This window comes from Zeus faber (assembly GCF_960531495.2).
Source record: "Zeus faber genome assembly, chromosome: 18".
Taxonomy (NCBI): domain Eukaryota; kingdom Metazoa; phylum Chordata; class Actinopteri; order Zeiformes; family Zeidae; genus Zeus; species Zeus faber.
This window is the reverse complement of record NC_137210.1, coordinates 20,782,818-20,805,518: the sequence shown is the minus strand read 5'-3', so window position 1 is coordinate 20,805,518 and position 22,701 is coordinate 20,782,818. Positions and strand designations below refer to the sequence as shown.

General features: G+C 43.0%; 1 protein-coding gene across 2 annotated transcripts; it reads right to left on the bottom strand.

Annotated features, from left to right (window-relative positions):
- Positions 1-8,604: 8,604 nt before the first annotated feature.
- Positions 8,605-22,319, bottom strand: mrasa (muscle RAS oncogene homolog a). 2 transcript variants are annotated; one of them, XM_080019384.1, is made up of 7 exons: positions 22,262-22,319; positions 14,556-14,822; positions 13,857-14,010; positions 12,004-12,103; positions 11,485-11,564; positions 10,032-10,146; positions 8,605-9,603 (listed from the first exon to the last, which is right to left on the bottom strand). In XM_080019384.1, exons 2-6 carry the CDS (start codon positions 14,746-14,748, stop codon positions 10,047-10,049), a joined length of 627 nt encoding a protein of 208 aa, XP_079875510.1. In that variant the 5' UTR covers positions 14,749-14,822; positions 22,262-22,319; the 3' UTR covers positions 8,605-9,603; positions 10,032-10,046. The 2 variants fall into 2 exon arrangements, with proteins under 2 accessions (XP_079875510.1, XP_079875509.1); XM_080019383.1 differs by lacking the exon at positions 8,605-9,603 and having other exon boundaries at positions 9,805-10,146.
- Between the last annotated feature and the right edge of the window lie 382 nt (positions 22,320-22,701).

The following is a 22,701-nucleotide window of genomic DNA, read 5'->3' as shown; positions in this document are numbered from 1 at the left end:
AATGGATTTATTCATCGTTTGTTTATTGAAATTCAGCACTTCATTTAAATTTTCGTTGCATCGCAGACCAGTTATTGTCCTGGGGTGTGAACTGAACTGCTCAATTTTGGGTGAGAAATAGCTGTGGATGGAAAAGGTAATAAAAAAATAACATTTAAAAAAATAAATTTAAACATTGGCAGATTCTGAAACAGGGAACCTGAATATGTTTGTAGCGTCAAAGTATTCATGTCTATGACGATGACTTAATATTCAAAGTGGGAACAGTGGCAGTGGGGAGTGGATCTGGTGCCATCTGCAGGTGGGGGGAGCGGGCACTGGCAACCGGAAGGGGATGCAGCTGCAGGAGATTGGGGTGATACAGCAGAGCGTTTAAAAGCTGCTGTGTTTTAACCTTTCCCTCTCTCGCCTGGCAGCGAAGCTGGTCTCCCACTCCAGACTGCACCCTACAAGTTATTATTATTATAGGTATGTCTGAAAAGACAATCGTTGTGACTTTTGCTTTAAAAATGCCTAGGAGGGCTGCCCTGTGTTCCACCTGGCTCCTGGTCCATCTCTACCCCGCAAACAACAGAGACGTGTTGCAGGAACATGTTTGTGTCGTCTGATCTTCCACTTCTAGCTCCCACTGTCACCAAGGCGGGACAAATAAACTGACTATTAGAAAACCATCAGGTTGGACACTAAAGAAAAATGTTTTAATATCTAGCTAAAAAACTGATAAAGAAGGCTGGCTCTGCGCTGGGGACTGCTCTGGAGCCCCTTGAGCCAGTTGGGGAGGGAAGGACATTGCACAGGCTGCTCAGCATAATGGACAACACTGCACGTCCCCAACACAACCTACTGGTCAGACAACAGAGTGTCTTCAGCCAGAGGCTCCTTCAGCTCCGCTGCAATAAGGACCATTACGGGAGGTCCTTCCTGCCCACCGCAATAGCCACCTACAATGACTCCCCTCTGGGCCTGGAGAGGGAACTCCTCCTCTGAATGGCAACGCACAAGACACATTTTTGCTTTACATTTAACTTCCACTTTTAACCTTTACCTTTCACTAAGTTGAATTCTATTTTATACTATTTATTTATATTATTTCAAATTTTTATTTATGTTGTTACTTTATATGTATATGTATATACACATATCTATACGTGTGTGTATCTGTATATATGTATATACACTACTCACAAAAAGTTAGGGATATTTGGCTTTCGGGTGAAATTTATGGAAAATGTAAAATGTTCACGCTACAGTGATATTATATCATGAAAGTAGGGCATTTAAGTAGACCCATGCAATGGTGATTTCCTCATCTCAAACAATTTATTGAAACAAAAGCCAACAACAGTGGTGGGTTTACCACAACAAAAAATGTCAATGTCTCAATAACTTGTCATGTGCCCTTGAGCATCAAGTACAGCTTGACAACAACGTCTCGTGCTGTTCACAAGTCGACTTATTGTCTGCTGAGGCAATTTTCACCGGATGTCGGTAACAACCCAAGTAATCCACACATACAAAGAAATCAAAACATCTATGTCCATAAATGACGTTATGTGTAATAAAGTGGAATGAAACAGGGAAAAAGTATTGAACACTCTTGCTGAAATAGATTTTTTACTTTGTAGAAAAGCCTTTGTTGGAAATGACGGCTTCAAGACGCCTAGTGGCATGCATTGCTCGGCCGTGATTTTTGCCCATTCTTCCACACAAACCGTCTTCAAATCTTGAAGGATCCGGGGGCCTCTTCTACCAACTCTGATCTTCAGTTCTTTCCATAGATTTTCAATTGGATTCAAGTCAGGTGATTGACTGGGCCATTCTAGAAGCTTTCATTTCTTTCTCTGAAACCCATGGAGAGTTTCCGTGGCCGTGTGTTTGGGATCATTGCCTTGCTGAAATGTCCACCCTCGTTTCCTCCTCAGCGTCCTGGTGGAGGGCAGCAGATTCTTATCACGAATGTCTCGGTACATTTCTCCATTCATCCTTCCTTCAATTATGTGAAGTCCGCCAGGACCATAAGCTGAAAAACAGCCCCACACCATGATGTTTCCACCTCCAAACTTCACTGTTGCTATGGTGTTTTTAGGGTGATGTGCAGTGCCGTTTCTCCTCCAAACATGGCGTGTGCTTTGACATCCAAAGAGTTCAATTTTGGTCTCGTCTGACCAGACCATTATATCCCAGTATTTCCATGGCTTGTCCAAATGCTGTGCAGCAACCTTGAAACGAGCCTCAACATGCTCTTTCTTCGGCAATGGTGTCTTGCCCAGTGGGCGTGCATAGAGGCCATGGCGGTTGAGTGCATGACTTATTGTTCTCTTTGACACAACTGTACCAGCTATTTCCAGGTCATTCTGAAGCTCTCTGCGGGTGACCCTTGGTCCTTGGACAACTCTTCTAATTATTCTTTCGACTCCTGTCAGAGATCTTGTGAGGAGCACCGGGTCGTGGCCGGTTGACGGTGCAATGATGTTCTTTCCACTTCGGATAATGGCCCCAATGGTGCTCACTGGGACATTCAGAAGTTGAGAAATACGTCTGTAACCAACGCCATCAGTATGTTTTGCAACAATAAGGCTGGGAAGGTCTTTTCCCATCATCCTTCTTCTTAGGACTCATTATGAAGGGTGAAAATAAACAAAATACACAGCACAAAAACAGTAAAAATGAAAAAATATGGATAAGCCATGAACTACGTGCACACACCATGTAGGTCGCCCGCTGACTGACTGCTGACTGGCTGTTGACTGGCTGCTGACTGGCTGTTGACTGACTGTTGACTGACTGCTGACTGGCCGCCGACGCGCCAACTGCAAATTTCCACGCTCGTATCTTGGAGCAGTCGGTCGCAAGTCGATACAAATTTTCGCGACTATCGCTGCTCCCATCTCGGATTAGTCGTGAGTAGATGCAGTCATAAGTCGACGTACCACTATATATGTTTTCAATTCTTTGTATGTGTGGATTACTTGGGTTGTTACCGACATCTGGTGAAAATGTCAGGTCAATAGCCTCATCAGAAATGTAATTACTGAGAAAAATGTTGACGTGTTCAATACTTATTTCCCCCCCGTACATACTTTATGTATATTTATATGTGTGTGTGTGTGTATGTATATATATATAATATAATATAATATAATATAATATAATCAGAATCACAACAAATGTATCCAACCAAGTACATTTACAGAAGAAATGTTGTCATGGTGAGGATTGGTGCATTTCTCTACAGACAATAAGCATTTAACTAAAATAAAAAAAAAAAAAACAGAATAATAGAATAAAATATAAGTCATTTAAATAAAGATTGCCAAACATACATCAATTCGAGAAGATAAATCCGAGAAATATAAACCAGAAATAGCCAATGATACTGTTACAGAAATGAAAGGGTCGCTTTAATCTGCAGTTTGTGAGTTGGTGGTGTCAAATAAAGAGGCAGACGGACGCTGGTTTTACTTGGGCATGGGTCGGATCAGAGACGTGCTAAGGAGCAGCTCTCTGAGTCGAACCGTTTATTGCGGGAAGTCAGAATCGATATATAGTCAGTTTGGCCTCGCTGGTCATTGGTGAACTGTGTGACCAATGTTGCTCTCGCTCTCTGTGGCTTTGTCAAGGTGAGGCCTGAACAATGACATCTGCGTCTGGGACTCCAAGGCTTCGGATTGTCTGTGGGAATTATGTGAATAATGGAAAATATGTGACTGGGGTTATATGAAGCTGTGTTGGTCATTATGTGTGTGCATATACGTTTATGTGATTACATAGATTTATATATGTATATATTGTGACATTATTTTGTTACAATACAAAAATATCCGATCCTATGTACAGGATAAATTATCGGTATTGGGTATGTAGCGTATAAAAATAATAATATTTATGCTGGAAAATGTGTGAATTCTTGTCAAATTTTTGGAATTTCTGCAAAAACTTGGTTGATTCATTCATTAGAAATTTTGTTGATTGTTGTTGATTGTCCAAAGTTGATTTAAAACGTCTTCAGTTCTTCACCCAAGCGCTAGGAATTCGGTCGGTCGGTTAATTGGAGAAGCCAATTAACCGACAACCGAACGGGGAAATTCCCAGAGAAGGAGCTTGTAAGTTATTCGCCATTCGCCGTTTCTCATTTCACGCCGAATGGAAATTAGATAAGATAAGATAAACCTTTATTAGTCCCACAGCGGGGAAATGTGTCATTTAATATTAATCACAGCAAATAGATTCATCATATGTGGAGTGAAGTGTTACCCAGTTGTTGTGGAACTGCTTCTCTCAGCGTGAGCTCTTGAACTTTCTTATTCTAAAATCATTTCAAATCAATATGCCGTCAACGTAGTCATGTTATTTGTAAGCGGCGTGTATAATGTGCGCTCAGCCGGTCATTACCGTAATTGAACCCACCCCAGAGCGATCGGGCCGCGTTATTTCCCTTAATTGAAACCGAGATACAAATATGGAGGTTGTCTTTATTCATCCCGATTGTCTCGGAATGCGCTCCTGGTGCTTATTGAAGGTGTTGCCTTCAGCCAAAGGCGCTGACTTCCTTCCCTTTGTGACCTCACGTATTTTAGCGGTTCACCTCTGGACAGATAAGGAATAAACCTGCGGCCCCATAATGACATTCCAACCCTTTCCAGAGCTAAATAGCCGGGACTGAATATTATTTTGGAATTTCCAACACACAGCCTCATTCAGAGCAGAAAACTATCATTTCCTCGGCCCTGTTGAGTGAGTGTTGCTGCTCGTGTCCGGCATGAGAACAGCCTGAACAGGATTGAAATAATTGTGCTCCGGCCAAACGTTGATGGGCACGGAGGGCGTCGTAATATATTTTCCCGCAACCAGAACATATTTGTATTTGTCACAGCGCTTCCCCTTTTCATGTTTCCGCCAGCGTGTCTCCTTCCCTGCTGTGGAAAGATTTCACATTCAATTCCCATGGAAATGAATGGGCCGTGAGGGCGTGGTCGGGCTGTGATCTCTGCGACACCCTGTCAGGCTGGGTGATGACTTTCCCACAGCCACCAGCTGCATGACCGGCTTCCTCCTCTTTGTTTCCTGGAGTGGTGTTTTTAAAATGAAAGACTTAAGACTTACCGTTTCATTTTTTATTTTTTTTTGGACAATGTGTGTGCGCGCGCGGGCATGCTCGTGTGTGGCTGCTCCTTTGTGTGTGTGCGTGCGTGCATGCGTGTGTGTGTGTGTGTGTGTGTGTGTGTTTGAGTGTGCGTGGGAAGAGGGGAAGTGGGGCGTCATGACGTTGAGTCAGAGATTTACACCTCCTACATCGGCTTGTTGTATGCTCACAGGCTCATTAAAGATGAATAAAAACTATCGTTTTCAATCCGAAGCCAGAGGAAAAAAGGCCTGTGACCCAATCAGAGGTTCAAATTTTAAATCATGTTTCAAATTTTGCTGTAAAATAAAACACGTTTTACATTTTCTTTTGTCCAGGTCTGGGACACATTGAGGCAACATGGACAGTAATAAATTATTCAGTTGTTTGGAAAACACTGCAGGAATCATATCAATAATACAAAAAGTATCAAACATACACAATAGTATTTTCTTTTTGTAACTCCGCCCCCCTGCTGCTCCAGACAAACAGTAAGTCCATGTTTGAAAGATTCCTGTGAACAAGCCTGACCCTTGAAATCCCTTTTCCAATGTTGATTATTGTCTCTCGCTTTCTTAGATCAGTGATGTACTGCCACTCTGTGGTAGAAACACAGTATGACAACAAGAACAACCGCTCATGACATGGGATGGATGGATGGATGAATAAATGAATGAATGAGTGAATGAATGAATGAATGGACTTGGCTTTGCTCTCAGAGATAAGATATGATGGAGTTTTGATGCACTGCCTAGAATTATTCCTTATAATATAGCGTTATAAGAAGATTTTTAGAATTAATGGCAATATTCATAATGTATGGCAGGGATACAGCGTTGACTGCAGCTCTTTTATGCATTTTCTAAAATTCTCTCTTATAGGTGGGTCTGTGTGTATGTAGGTGTGTGTTTACACTTTCCATTTTCCCTGTGATGCTCTGCTCTCCCGCCTTCAGGGTGTTTAACGGCGCTCGCTGTGGGTCTCCCTGGCTCCGGCAGTGCCAGAGTGCTTCCTAATGGAGCTTTGATGGGGACATGGATGTGTATTAATGGCCTCGGTGCAGCAGCTTGGCGGCCGGCCAGCGCCACGTACTGTATTTCCAAGTGAGGGGCCGAGATCAATAGAGCAAAACTGAGCTTTCAGGCGGCGTCAGACCCAGGCTGGGTAATGAGGCGGCCTCTGCTGAACAAGCAGGTTGTCCTGCCGAGCGTCGCTCTTCACACTGCTGTCTAACATTAGTTTCTAGGAATCTAAGTATCTAAACTGAGGGGGGGTGGGGGGAACATTTAGTGCATGTTGCATGCTCGTGCTGAAACCTGCGTCAGACTACATGGGTTTTCTTTAACATATATTTAACATTAATTAGCATATGTCGCAAGAGCTGTTTGGACCTTACTTGCATGGGTTGAAAGGGATGCCCTTCGGTGCTTTGAAAATCGAAGCTGTCGTGCTGTCGAAGCTTGTTCAAATCTATCGGGGCTGTTTATGCAGCACCTGCTGTATTTTCTATTAAAGTAGTAAGATGTGAACTCTGCAGAGTGGAAGTGAGAGACTCAACGTGTCTAAAAAAAAATCATCGATTTTGCAAGGAGGAGGGTTATCTGGGAGACGTGAGGCGGTATTGTTTGGTTGTTTCAGTTGTGATATGATGGACTAATGCCCCCTTTTGTGGTCAAAAACCCGCACCTTCAACCCTTATCGTGAAGAGCGTCCATCAAATCACACTGCATGGGCAACGGATAAGCAGGGTTAGAACGCAAAGCATTGTCAGATACATCCAGACACAACACGTGTAATGCATTTCTTTATTGAAATTGAATCAACCCCTGAGGCTAGATAAAAGGCCATAATTCAGTTGTTTGTGCCTCGCCTAGCTCGTCAGTCTGATACAACCAGTTGGAATATAACAGACCTGTTCAAAAATACTCATTTCACTATTCACATGTAAAAAATCCATTATTAAAAAAAAAAAAAAAAAAAGTAAAACAACAAAATAAATAAATAAAATATCTAAATTTAAAGTTCACATGGTCAATTGTGTGCTGATATTTTGAAAAACAAGCAAAACTTATTATAATACTTATTATTAAACTCCATATGTGAATTTCTAATCCCTTAGAAAGAAAAGTGTGTTCGAATCGACTTGCAAAGGCTCGGAAAAACACCAGTAATACTGAACACTGTTCCTTTGCTTGACAAATGTTTATGATCTAATAAAGGTCTGAAACGTATTTCAAATAATAAATTGGATACAGCGTCTACTCAGAGATGCTTTGGTGGTACATGAACTATGCCTGCTCCTTGCTGTGCTGTGTTTGGAGATGTAGAGATTGGGCTAAAAGGAGCAGAATATATGATAATGGAACCAGGACCATAATAATCTCATCTAAATGTGTATCTGACATAGTCTCATGGTGGATGCATGTGTTTGCTTGCCTTTTAACTCAGAGAAATATCAGACTGAAATCCATGAGCTACTGTACAGAAAGTCAGAGATTTACACCTCCTACATTGGCTTGTTGTATGCTCACAGGCTCATTAATGATGAATAAAAATTATCATTTTCAATCCTACACCAGAGGGAAAAAAGGCCTGTGACCCGATCAGAAGTTGAAATTTCAGTTAAAAAAAATGTAAATAAAAAAAAAAAAAAACGAAACAAAGAAACCACCGCTGTAAAATAAAACACGTTTTACATTTTCTTTTGTCCAGGTCTGGGACACATTGAGGTAACATGGACAGTAATAAATTATTCAGTTGTTTAAAAAACACTGCAAGAATCATATCAATAATACAAAATGTATCAAACATACACAATAATATTTTCTTTTTTGAACATACACCTCCCCCCTCCCCCCACTGCTCCATAACCAGACAAACAGTACATCCACGTTTGAAACATTCTGGTGAACAAGCCTGATAGATATATATATACACATATATATATATATATATATATATATATTTATGTATATCTCAACACTCATTCCTCCAACAGGCACACACAGGCAGATAGGGCTACAACTCTATTTGCTTGCTTTGTTAGTCCTGGTTTTTTTTTTGTTTTTTTTGACATTCAAATTATTTCCACCATGCCTTTCTTTTCGTTTTACAGATTTGAAAAGAAAAGAAAAGAAACAAAACAAAAAAACATGCCAATAGTAAAGTCAGAATTTCTGTTAAAAAGTGCAAAATAGTTTCTTTCCTTCAAGCATTCGATAATTAATCGAGACCGAAAAGCCCTCAAAAACCTATTTTAGTGCGATAACAGTACAAGCCATTTCATAGGTTATTAAATTGTCACACTCCCGGCGGCTCCTCTGCCGTCGTACGTTCTGTCGCCGCTGCTCAGCGCCGCCGACCGCGGCACCGGCGCGGTCTGAAGCGTGGGGGGGGGGCAGGGGGGGGGTCAACCCGAGGCCTGGGAACAGCGCCGCCTGACAACGGTTCGAATGAGAGTCCTGGAATTAAAATCCCCGGATCGAGCGGTACAGTGTGACGGGGCGGCAGGACGAGCCCAACGTGAAAGGAAGGAATAAAATAAACAACAAAAAAAAACAAAAAAAAAAAAACCCCGTGTTTAGGATCTCAGTACATGAAAAGCGCCGTTCCCTCCATTGGGCCCCATGGTACAAATACATGACATCACATCTTTTGGTTAGTGGCCAGTGCAAAACAGCGTCTTCAGCCCGTTTCCAGAGACGAATCTCAAAAGCCCTCATTCATGCCCCTGGTGTGCTTGCTTTGATTGAAGAAAAAAATAATAAGAATTTTTAATCCCCAAACCTCAACATTTTTACAATCTGAGGTTTTGTTTTGTTCCCCCCTTCTTCTGTTTTGTTACTTCTTACTGTCGGAATATGAACGGGTCCTGTCAATTTCGTGAGCTTATACAGTACTTTCCGCTGCGGTGGCGTTCGCCTCGGTCACCAAAAACACAAGGACCAAACTTTCTTTTTTTTTTTTTTTGCACACTTTCATGTGGTTTGTGACTCTTGACTCTTGACTCTGATCGTGGTTTCCCATCCTAGTAGTCTGCGTCAACATGGCCACCGAGTTGTTTCCATTTCCATTCGGACTCCCTGGCTTTTACGATCGGCGACGAGTGGACTCCACGTATTTCACTGTTCACTGACCAAACGAATCGATGAAGTCAAACCTGCGCGTCAGAGCGGTCGTCCGCGGTGAAGCACACTAAGACTGTTTTTTTTTTTGTTTTTTGTTTGTTTTTTTTCTCTCCCCTCCTTCAAAATCTCCAAATCTCTTTTGATTTGACCTTTCAGCACCAGATGATGATCACAAAACCACAACGCACACTTTTGGAATCACAGATCACCCATCGATATCGGCACGGAACATTCAGATTCATGAGTCAATGAAAAAAAAGGAAAAAAAAGTTTAAAATGGGACTTTCTTCCCTGGTCGGTCGGTGCCCGCCACCCTGAACCTCCACCCTTAAGCCCCTGGTTTGCCCCTGGCCTCTAGGAATGTCCACAGAGCGAGAGAGAGAGAGAGCGAGAGAGAGAGAGCGAGAGAGAGAGAGAGAGAGGGGAGAACAGTGAGTGACTGGTGGAATCGTCCCGTTCCACCTCGGTCTCGCTGGTTTTGTTCCCTTTCCCCCCCCCCCCCAGGGAGCGAGCCTTGTCCTGATCCCGCCGCTCCCCATTTAACACATTTCACAACTAGTCCTCCGTCCAAACTCTTCCTTCCAACCATCCACCCATGCGGCGTCCATCCATCCATCCTCTTTGTGCTCCAGCAGTTGGTGACCGCTGTGGCGCAGTGTTCCCTGACATCCAAAAGGTGTGTGTGCCTGTGTGTGTGTGTGTGTGTGTGTGTGTGTGTGTGTGTGTGTGTGTGTGTGTGTGTGTGTGTGTGTGTGTGTGCCAATAAGTTAGAAGAACCACACCGAGGATGAGGTCGGTCACAATATGACGCAGTGGAACCTGTGGGAGCCCGTGGAACGCTCCGCTCGCCACTTCATCTTCTTCTTCTTCTTCTGGCTTCTCTCCGGGACCTGTTGTCTGCGGCCATGACGACGGAGCGGAGGCAGGGATGATTAGGGGAAAGACAGAACACACAGTTAAAAAATGTAATATTTTTTTATAATTGCATTGTATAGATGTAATAATAATGACGATGATAATAACAATAACAATAATAATAATAACAATAATAATAACAATAATAACCTTTATTTGTATCACAGCTTTCATTCAACTCAAATTGTTTTAGCTTGATAGAAGTTAATCAAATACTACTAATAATAATAATAATAATACAAGCAAAATGCATTTAAAATAAATAGATAAACATTATATTCCATTTCAGTTTTGGGTCATCAAATTAGACAAAGACATTGAAAGATCACGATCATTCCTGAGTGAAGGAGTTTCAATCATTATTCCTCATTAATTATTGAGCTTGTCTTATTAGTCTTAAAACTACTCCAGTGCAATCCTCAAATAATTCTCAGAATAGGATCACCGTCATTCCTCAGAGAAGAATTTCTCTTGGATCATCGGTCTTGAATTATTGCTCCACTTAATCAATAATAAAAACGAATAATGTCAGATAAAACATTTTTTTATTGTATCCTATAAATGAAAATAGTATAATATATATACACATGTTTTTTTTTCCACGTATGATGAAATGAAATAAAGATACAAAAATGTCTGACATGGTCTCTCATATTCAACCACAGGGGGGCGATGTTGGCTCACTGATCTGCGCCTTCGTCCCCACCGTGTCTCAGACATTCTTTTCTTTTTAAATAAGGAGCTTCCTGTGCCTCAGTTCATGACTTTGGGCGTGAGACTGTGCGGGGGTGGGGTGGGGTGGGGGGTGGGGTGGGGGGTGGGGGGTCAGTTTCCCGCTCCCAGTGCTCCCAGATCCCCGCGTCCCGGCGGAGGAACCCTGACAATGGCGTTCCCGTTCGCTCCTCTCCGCTCAGACGGGACGCGGCCACATCGCCACCATCAACACAGACCAAATTCTCCTGAAATTACACGTCTGTTTAAGAGCGGAAATAGCTCTGGGAATTCTCACTCCGCTCCGTGTCGGAACTCTCACTGCTTTCCTGCTCAACCCCCCCCCCCCCCCCCAATATATCCACAATATTCCTAAATAACAAGAGAATATGAGAGAGAACTGTCTCGGGTGCGACAGTGTCCTTGTTGCGTTCGATGCAACAATAGATTCTGTCGGGAGACAATATTTACGTTGATAAGAACACAACTGCGGCCACAACTGCCACGGTGGCGATCATTCAAGGCCGTTCCCAAAAGTGAAGTCATTATGATTATCTGTCACATACGAGGAATCTGAGGAGAAACAGAGACGAGTTGAGAGGAAGTTACCTGATAACCCGCACCAGCTCGTGAAAGGCTTTGTCCACATTCAGAGGAGGGTCTTTGGCACTAGTTTCTATATAGGTTATCTAGATGGATAGACAGATAGATGGAAAGATAGATAGATAAAAGCAAGTAAAGAATAGAGGAAAAAACATGTTGGTGCTAGACTGTGGTTTGTTTGTGTTTGTGTGTGTGTGTGTGTGTGTGTGTGTGTGTGTGTAGTGTGGGCTGTTGTTTTCCCCTGTGTTCTGCTGTCCCTCTGACCAAACTCACTCAACACCACAGACAGAATGCAGACTCAGCAATTCCTCTCTCCCCCCCCCCCTCTCTCTCTCTCTTTCTCTCCCCCCACACCCACATACTTTGTGTGCGGCGCAACAGACAGACATCGAAACACAGTGAATAATCAAAGGAGCGGCATGGACAGAAAAGTCCATGCACAGTATGTTTGTGCACACATGACAGTGGACGCGCGCAAACACACACACGCACACACACACAGCAGACAGCAGACAGCTTGCCTACATTGTGTTTGGCAGCCATCTCCTGGCCCTGTTCACTGGTGATCTTCCTCAGATGGACCAAGTCCACTTTGTTGGCGACCAGCACCATGGGGAAGGCCTCCCTGGAAGAAAGACACACAGACATGCACGTTCACGCCGACCACTTTTTCAACACTGATTTGGGATTTGAAGACACGTCTGACGTTTGTGTTTTGCATCAACAGCTGCTCAGTAACAATGAATAAGATTGTCCTAAACATAAACCCAAACGTTTAACATTTATCTTTTTAACCATATCACCACGTCAAAATTATGATGAGGAAAATATTCCTGCACAATGTCAGACAACATTGTTGCAATTTTTAATCAGAGTGAACAGAGCTTTATCTGGGTTGAAGAGGCAAAATCTGGGTATTTCATAATATGGTTTTCACTGAGCACATTGCACAAACACTGTAGGGGCTTATTAAATAACCACATGTAGTAAATATATTTCAAAGTTATGAATGCAAAAGTGCATTTACTCCTACAAACCAGCAAATAAAAGCAATATGTCAGAAATATTACCACTGCACGTTTGAGTCTTTTCCCAGAAACATTAGACAGAATGATTGCAAACTCCAGATCAGTGGATCAATGCAGAAATGCCTATTTGAGGTGATATGCATATATGGAGTACTAATCTTCGGCTCAGACCAGTGTGCCTATCTGGGAGTTAGGGATGCATTTTTAAGATCACTGCATCACCACCAGTTTTATTGGGGTTTTTTTTTTACTGAAGCTTATGCTTTACAAGTTGGAAATTTCCAAGTGGATATAACACATCATTGTTTTCTGCTCATAGTGTATGTGCGGTTCGCAAAGAAACTGTGACGTGCATTTTGTCACAGCCAAAACATTGTTTTTTACCTTGTTTGGCAAAAGGTTCAAGAACCCATATTCTACACACTATAGGGTGGTTTCCTGTGGTTTCACACCACAAGACTGATCGGCAACAGGGTATCAAACACGACGAGATCTTTCACCGGGATCAACCCCCGACAAGTCTGTCTCGTCTCCAAACTACGTTTTGTCATGAAAACACACGAGTAGTGACGCCGGAAATGAGGCGATACCATTTTTTACATCGAACAATAGTTCGATGTAAAAAAATAAAATAAAATAATAAAAGCAGAAATGAAATCAGAAATATTTAAAACCTAAAGAAGAAAAGTTAAATTTGGTATGTTGTGTGTTTCTGGCTGCTACTCAGGTGCACCTCAGTCTCTCCATCTTTGTCGTTGGTGGTTCTTACAGGCGAGTATCCAGTCCATCATCCGATGCTGTCATTTAGTCATCGTAAACCGAGGCTTTTCAATTTAGTTAAGGTATTTACCTTCTCTCTAGTCGGCGTAAATGACTATATCATAACACGTTGAAGACCCGACCAATGTGTACAATGTGTTCACGTCCCTTGGAGAGATAAACTAGAATCTGGTGGTTGCAAACAAAAATTTGTCATCAAAAATGACACGCAGACTTTGACAAACAGGTTATCTGGCGTCTGGGGGGAGATTGTGACACTTCCTCAGTAGAGTAAGCGTAACAGGGCTGGATTGTATTTCACTTTTTACTTCTGCTAAACTTCAACTCAGTTCAAACTAGGAACCAGGTCAATGTATTTATATTATAACACGCACCACACACACACACACACACACACACACACACACACACACACACACACACACACACACACACACACACACACACACACACACACTATTAGCAGTTCAGGTGACCTCAATCTCAGGTCAAGTCTCAAACTGTGTGAGATTTGCTTTTCAGCTGTTTCATATTTCAATTCAGTTGTTCCACTCGGCCCCGCGGTCCTACCTGTCTTTTACCCGCAGGATGAGTTGATGGAACCGGTCGACGTGTTCGAAGCTGGCCTTGTCCGTCACAGAGAAGACAATGAGGAAGCCGTCCCCCGTCCTCATGTACTGTTCCCTCATGGCACTGAATTCCTCCTGACCCGCAGTGTCCAGAACTGATAAAGAGGACAAACACACGCGCATCTTTCTTGATTCAAAAACAATGGGTTTCTGTAAATGATGTGTGTTTTGTCATGTATGTCATTGCTGCTGCAACTCTGGAATTTCACTTTGGGGATTAATAGAGTACCTTTATCTTTATGTTTGACTATCCTTATGAGGACATTCCCCTTACTAACTAACTCATCCAACTTCTCCAACTCCTACATCTACTTATTTATTTAATATGTTGTTTTTTGGGTTTTTTTAACTGTTCTCTTGTTTTCGCGTTTGACTTTTTTCGTATTACTTCCTATTTCCTGTGGACAGCCCCTGGGGTGAGCCACAATCACCTCAATGCTTGTTACACCATTATAACTACGGCTGGCTGAGCGGGCTGCAACACAGGATGTCATAATACACACACCCAACCTGTAGCTCTGACTGACTAATATGACCAAATAACACACGTATTTAGCTTTGTCTACAGACATAATATAATCAGAGGTGAGCGAACAAACACGTTCTCTTTCCAAATACACACATTGCACTGTGTACCCACCATCCAGTATGGCCCACTGTCCGTCTATCTCAGTGTGTTTAAGATACGAGTCTTCTATGGTGGGATCGTAGTCCGGCACAAAGATCTTCTGGAAGAATTGTATGGTGAGGGCGCTCTTTCCCACGCCCCCATCCCCCACCACCACCAGCTTGTAGGTCGGGAGATTGTCGCTAGGCACTGCGCTGGTCGCCATGGTTACCACCAGCACCACCACGGCAAAGAAAGGAGGCGGGAAGTGGGCTAGTAGGTGGCTAGTGCGAAACTCACCTGGATGTTGGGGAGAGAGGGGTGGAGAGTGTGAACGAACGAGGAAGGGAGGGGGCGTGAAAGGGAGAGAGAGAGAGAGAGAGAGGTATTCAGGCTGCTGTATCTGCTGCTGCTCGTTCGTCTCCATGGAGACCAGACCACTGAAAGAGAGGATTAAAAGCAGCAGGAAGGATGGCGGTACAGTCAGATAACAGAATGATAAAGAAAAACTGGTGAAAATAAAGAAGACATCGTTCATAGCATTTTGTTTCTGTCAGGTTTTCTGTTATTTTAAAGGTTCTTTTTTCAATTTTACACAGTAGAAGTTGTGTTCTATAGGTTGATAAAAACAACATATTTCTTAAATAATAACTTATACCAATGATTTTTTTGTATACTAAATGTCATAGTATTTTAATAGTAATAGATTTTAATACAAATATATGGTTGTTTGTTTTAAGGCTTTTGACAATTTCGATAGAGACACTGAACACTACAAATAAGTTAAAGTGTTTCCGTTCCTAAAAAACATAAGCTACCAAAGTTTATAAGTCTGTGCACTGCTGTTGAACTGGAACTGACGTTGGCGCTGGAAAATTCAAAGTATGGATTAAAAGCTCATTTTGGCTTTGTCATAAAATCCCAAATGATAAATCTTTGCTACTAGAGCGAGGGATGTGAAAAAAATAAGAATAATAAAAAAACTGCTGAAAATATTTGCGGAAACTTCATGACACGAAACATTTCTACAAAGATCTGTTTAGCCCTGTGGTGCAAACCGCACTAATGGTTAATGCGCACTAACCCTGCTTACCCTGGAGTGGCAACTAGGCTCTGGAGTGAGCCCTGTCTAGCCCTGTATTAGAGAAGCCATGGCAGTCAGCACAGCCCTGCTTAGCACCGTAGTGGAAAGTGGGTAGATGGGAAAACCCGTGTGAGCCTTTTTTGGCCTCATTGTGGGAACCAGGATAAACGACTCCTGACTGTCTGCTCTTCCTCGGCCGTAGGAACCGCAGAAGGGCAGAGGAATAGCATGGTTCATTCATACATAAGGATTACCGAAGCTTGTAATTCAAGTGTCTAGAAAACAGTGCATATATTATTTCAGCATCAAAAGGTTGTAATGCAAGCACAGAAAGAGAAGACACGCAGAGCATTTTCACCGACCCAAGAAAGTGCAGGGACTTCATTATGTTGCAAATCATAGTTTAAACATTTCTGTTTGGGTAGTTGATAAGGGTTGGAGTGTTTTTGACACTTTACACCTGAGTGTAAATTTGAATGAAGTTTTACTTTATAAATGACTTGCAAGAGCCTTGAGAAATACGTCATAGTCATCAAATCACTCAGGGCCATGACTAAGGGGATGTGTGTGTGTGTGTGTGTGTGTGTGTGTGTGTGTGCGTGCGTGCCTGCGTGCGTGCGTGCATGCATTACTGAACATTGTTTCTTGAACACGGGATCCCGTGCTGTTGTGACGAAAGAGAGGAAAGGAATGAGGAATTGTAGGGAGAGTGCAAATGAGGACAAAGTCGACGAAAACGGACAAACACTTTGTTACGCCGAGCAATCCATAGGAACGACGAGGGGGGGAAAGAACTTGAAAATGACAAGGGACCTACCTATAGGAGACCTAATGTGTTACATCAACGCTAGCAAACGCACACAAAATATTGTTTTGAAAAAACACCTAAGATCCCCATACTGTAGTAACGTTAGGAAACCAGAACGTGTCATTAACATCAGAGTACCATATATCAGCCTAGTTCACCATCCAACTGCCAATGGTATTTCCACAAATCGAGCCCTGGAGGATAGATAAAGCTATAAGCCCAAGGACTTTTAATCTTTCTCTGTGCAAGGAGCTGTGCAGAGCCAGTTTTAAATTCAAGTAATTGGATGGAAAAAAACAAATTGGAGGAACAAAAAATACACACTCTCAGTTTACCAGCACCACCACCTCCCCTCCATCCACCAGGAAACAGCTGTCAGCTGGCTGCAGTCCACCCCTTCCTGCCCAGAACAATGGAGGCAAGAAAGAGGCTTCCTTCCTTCCACAGCAGGCCAACCAGTCTTCCACAGTGGGCATACCAGTCAGTCAAGATTCACAGCCATTTACATTTAGTCATTTAGCAGACGCTTTTATCCAAAGCGACTTACAATTGTTCAAACACCGACGGACGCAGCCATCAGGAGCAATTAGGGGTTAAGTGTCTTGCTCAAGGACACTACAGCATGCTAGCAGGTGGAGCCTGGGATCGAACCAGCAACCTTTAGATTACTAGACCACCAGCTCTACCGCCTGAGCTACATCCCCATTTAGCATGCTCCAGCCAGCCATCCATCCAACAAGCCAACTAGCCATCCAATCAGACCAGCCAGTCAACCAGCCATAGCACCAGCCAGCCAATCAGCCAATCAATTAGCCAGTAAACCAGCCATAGCATCCAGACAACTAGCCAGACAATGAATTAGCTAGTCAACCAGCCATAGCCATCCAGCCAGGTAGCAAGCGAATGAATTAGCAAGTCAACCAGCCATAGCCCTCCAGCCAGCAAGTCAGCTAATGAATTAGCCAGTCAACCAGCCATAGCCATACAGCCAGCTAGCCAGCCAATCAGCCGGCCATAGCCATCCAGCGAGCTAGCCGGCCAATCAACCAATCAGTCAGCCAGCCAGCCAGCCAGTCAATCGGCCAGCCATCTCATTATTGAAATCAAAAAATTCAATGGGAGTCTTCAAGTAACAAGTTTCCAACTATAGTACATGTATCAGTTGAGCTTTGATTTTGAAATACCAAAGCTCAGAGGCTCATAGCCCACCAGAGGTTTGGACCTTCCCTCATGCAAATTCTGTCCTCGGCAAGACTCCACCGTAAAGTCCCACTTGGCACTACTGTGGAAATGTGTCAAGCTGCTGCCCTGGGAAAGGATACAGGGTCTTCCCTCTTCACATGGGAACAAAGCTGTGACCTTGCTTGCATAAGAGGAACATGGGAGAGCACAGTTCACACCCCAGCCTGTACGGCACGGCCTATATCAACATTCATCTATCACTCAAACAATGCGTTACCCACAGAGCTGACCGGGTTCAATCTGGAGTGTATCTCTAGGCAGCTGCCAAGCAAAAACCTCCTAACTTAGATTTCCCATCACTGAGTGGAAAGCTACTGGGTTCTGTGCTTTGGGAACTGTTATTGATGCACGCTTACTGTGCATTGTCAAATGCTTGATTATCAAAGACAAAATCATGCTTTCAAACTTGTGGAAATAAACCCTGCAAAATGTTGATGAAATTACGTCAAAAGGATGACATTGCTTGTTATCCAATCAACATTAGATTTTTGCGCGAATGTGTCTCATTTGCGAGGAAACCTCTGATCAACTTGGTACCTGTTTTGGAAGATTCATTTTTAGGTACCTATTTTATCTAAATCAAACTACCCCAAAGCAAAAGGGCCCAAAATGTCTATTTAAACGTTATTGTTGCATCAATTGTTATGACTGAAATAGCCTTTGTTAAGTTAAACATGCCATTAAAAACAAACAAAGGTAGTGATAGCTCTTGAATAGCCATAATTTTGTAAAACAGAATGATAATAAAACAACCCACACAGACTACTGCCCTGAATCTGGACAGTCTGTGTGTGTGCTATATCAAACCCTGTGGGGAAATCTTTCCTCTGCATCCTAACTAAAGCAGTGGACAGCTACAGCATGGCGTCCCAGAACCAATCCCAGATTGAGAGCCCGTGTCTTGCTCAAGGGCATCTGCAGGAGTGTGAACCTGAAGTGCAGGTTGTGACAGCTCCCCTGCCACACCACCCAAGAGGCTTTTCCCAGGCTCCGTGACGCAGAGACACAGGTGATGGTGTTGAAGACAAACCATTTTATTAAAGGGAATGGCAAAACAAGCCCGGAGCAGATGGAACATTGTCATGACAAAGGCTACCACCCCATAGGTGTGTGTGTGGGGATGGGTGATTTAACCCTTGCTCATCGATTGCTCTGATGAGCAACAGGTGCACAGCCACCACTGATCCTGGGCTCAATTAACTAGAGCTAAGACAGGTGTGGTTGCTTAAATCACACCACACCCACACCACACAAGTCTAACCAATGAGCCACCAAAAACACATGCGTGGTAACACTACACTACACCAATTATGTTCTCCATGTTCTTTGTTTTTTTGTAGGGCTGGCCAGTATAGCAGACTAGGATAATTCTCTTAAAACTCATAGTCTTGTGACAACATGTGATGGTGTTAAATTGCGCTTCAGTAATACGTCTTTCATCCTTTTTCTTAAAAGAAAATGTCAAATTAATTGCCATTGTCAGTCTTTTATGGGAGTGGTTAAATACATAACTCAGAATAATTTCATAAAAAATAAATAAATAAAAACATCTCAACATGGAACATGATGGGATGGTAACCATATCTACCCTGCTAAACCATACCAGTATGCTTTCAAATTGACAGTGCTATTGTTTCTTGAGGGCACCAGTCATGGATTTAGCTTGTGACTATTGCCAGACAAAAATAAAAAGCCTTTGCGCTAAAAAAATAAAAAATAAAAATCCTTTATTACAGTCCCCATAGTTCCCTCTAATTAAGGGGTGGCCATTTTTTACAGTATTTTGAATCTAGTAATCAAAATGTATGTTCATATGTTTCAAAATTCTTGAGGAAAGGATACATAGATGCTACTACATAGATGCTGATTTTGTTTTAATAAACATTCTGCATCATTGAATATCTAACTCTCCAATGTAGAATAGGTCTTACTTGTGGTCGTTTAAAGGGCAAAGCTCATATCGCCCACATTTTACTTCATAACTTATCACGCGATTATGGGTCATCACTAATGACTCGTTCTGTCAGTCTCATAGCAACGCCATGAAGAGTCACCTAGGCCTTGGGTTTCCCTGCGTCTATTTTTAGTCAATGTATTCTATAGCTAATTACAAATGCCAAAGGGTTCTTGAAAATGTCTATCAATTGCAAAAACATATAATGTCCTAATATGAACATGGAATTTACTGTAGAAGTTAGATATTTTGTCAAGGCTTTTCCCTTCCATTTTTTTCCACACACAATGCACAAATCTTGCTAATCTGATGAGACTTGCTCAGGGCATTTATGCCTTTCTTCTTATGTTTCCTAATCATTTTCCTTTCACATTGGCTTCCGAAGAATTCCAACCAAAGCCACAGGAATAGCGCCAGTCGCTACAGGGCATTCATCGTTTTTTTCGGCTTTGATATCATTCCCGAATGAAAAATGAATGTCTTCATTTTGATGGATGAAGAATTTTATTCAAGATCACCAATACATTTTCTGACATGAAATACCCTTTTCCTCTTGCAATGAACACTGGTCTGCATTCACTGCAAACGGTGACCTGCAACAGTTTTAACATGTCCCATTTGGCAATATCTACAGAGCTCTTAAAATGTGTTTTGCATTTGCGAGGTAACGTAGCATAGGGGACTTCTGAACATTTGAGAGGTGAATATATCATCTTAAACAGCTCCTGTAATTAACAAATTATGACTCCCTAAGGGCTACAGCCATGCTGCTAAAACAGCAGAATATTTGGATCCACATTGTTTGCATCATTATTCCACATCCATAGAGTGTGCATGTAGCCTCATTTAAAACCATGTTTGACGATCAATAGAAGAAGCAAGTCTTTTTCCCTCATATTTCCTCCAATAAATTGGTATTTCATATCGTTTTGAAAGACAGACAAGTAACCCCCCCCACCCAAAAAAGGTGCCACACTCATCGTAATGGCTCTAGTAAATTAAGGTGTGTTCAAGAGTAATAGGCATAGAATGACTACACAATACAGGAAATTGCACAAATTGAGCAACGTGTCCGCAGTAACCATACATATATAACTATATCAAGCTATTCACAGACAAATGCAGTTTTTAGTCTAGTTTTGAAGTTTCAATCTGTACTCAAGGCAACAGCGTATGCACTGACCATGAGTATGGCTTTTCAAATAATGACCCCACAGGCCTGATGGGGCTTTACTGTTTCCAACACCCGGAAGTCAGAGTCATCGAAGTGAAGTCGACACAGGACAAGGCTCCGTTTGTGACCAAACCAAAACGACAGAAGCCCATAAGCAGTAATGCCGGCCTGCTGAACTTCATTCAACTAGTGTTCAACTGACCGTCAGCCTCGACAAGCTCCATAAATGATGGCTTCAGGGGATCTTTGGTTGCCCCTGTTCCCTAATAGCCAAATTATCTGGTGATTTCACTCTGCTATTTATAGTGGTGAATATGCCTAAGTGTGTGTGTGTGTGTGTGTGTGTGTGTGTGTGTGTGTGTGTGTGTGTGTGTGTGTGTGTGTGTGTGTGTGTGTGTGTGTGTGTGGACTCCTGGATGATCTTATACTGTGATGTGATACATAAAAAATCTTGTTTTTTCCTCCACGGTTATAAGCGTTATTATTGTTATTATTACTATTATAACTTTCATTTCTGGGTACAACTCCACACATAGATGTGTGGAAAGAGTTTGGATTCGATTAGAATAGAATAGAATAGAAAGACACTATTCATCCCAGGTGGGGGGGGGATTGCGGTGTCACAGCAGCAGCAGCAGCAGCAGCAGCAGCAGCAGCACACAAGGTAGGATGAAATTAAAGTGATATGGATAAAAATAGGAAAAAAAATGGCCTTACACAAAAAAAAAAATGTAAAATATAAAAAACGTGGTAACACACAATGAACAATAATCTCTGAATTAACAATAAAGCATACGTAATCTCATGATTAAATCTATAAACTGTATCCAATGTGTCTGGATGGATTATTATTTAAAAATTTTTTTTTTTTAGAAGGTTCATCATTTAAATGAAGTCGAATAGATGGGAACACTGGAAAATAAAAAAAAAATAGCATGTCTTTAAAACACATCAAGCACAAGGCCCGTCTCTCTTTATTATTATTATTATTATTATTATTATTAGTCAAATTTTAGGAGGTTTACCTCATCATTTATCCTTGTCGAATAGATGTGGAAATTGGAAAATAAAAATAGCATGTCTTACAAACACATCCACCCAAGGCCCCTCTCTCCCTCTCCCTCTCCCTCTCCCTCTCTCGCACACACACAGTTACCGCCCCTGAATAACGGATTTCTCGGGTTGCTTCATCTTCAGTCCCAAGTTTTGCGGCAATGAGCGGTTTCCGCAAAGGGGGAGAAAAAAAAGAAAAACACAAAACAAAAAACAAAAAACAACGACGCCCGCGGCGTCGAAGCGACCTCCCGCCGCGTGTTTTCCACCCGCTCCGCACGGCGCGCCGCACGTTAAGTTGCGTTAAGCGGAGGCTTTTCCTGCTTGTTTCGCCGCTGTTATCCGCGGGTCTCCCGCTGCCGCGAAATGCGGCGTGCGAACGCGAGCCGGTCCCTTTCACCCCCGAGCGGAAAAGACGACTCACCGAGCTCCGGGGTGGACGTGTTCACGGCGACGCGGTCCTCATCCTCCGCTGCGGCGCCTTCTTCTCCCTCCGCCGCGGACGCTCCGCCGGACAATAATCTTTATATCGCAACAGCTGATGCTATAAATAGAGCGGCCCGACGGGGGGGTGGCCGCTGCTTCGCCCGCCGCGTCCCGCCCGCGATGTCGACGCCGCCGCCGGCCCGGTGCCCGCGACCTCGGGATGAAGCTTCGCGTCCGACGCGTCCGTGTCGCGAAAACGCGTCCGCCTCGGCCGCGCCGACGTGAAGTTGCGCGGCGTCGTCGTGGCGACGCCCCCCCCCCCCCCCGCACCCCCCTTCCCTCCGGGGTGAAATGGACTGTTCCGTTCCGTCGCGGCGGGGAGCTGCGTTTAAAGGTGTAGTCCGTTCAAAGGGAGCGCGTCTCCGCATCTGGAGCCAA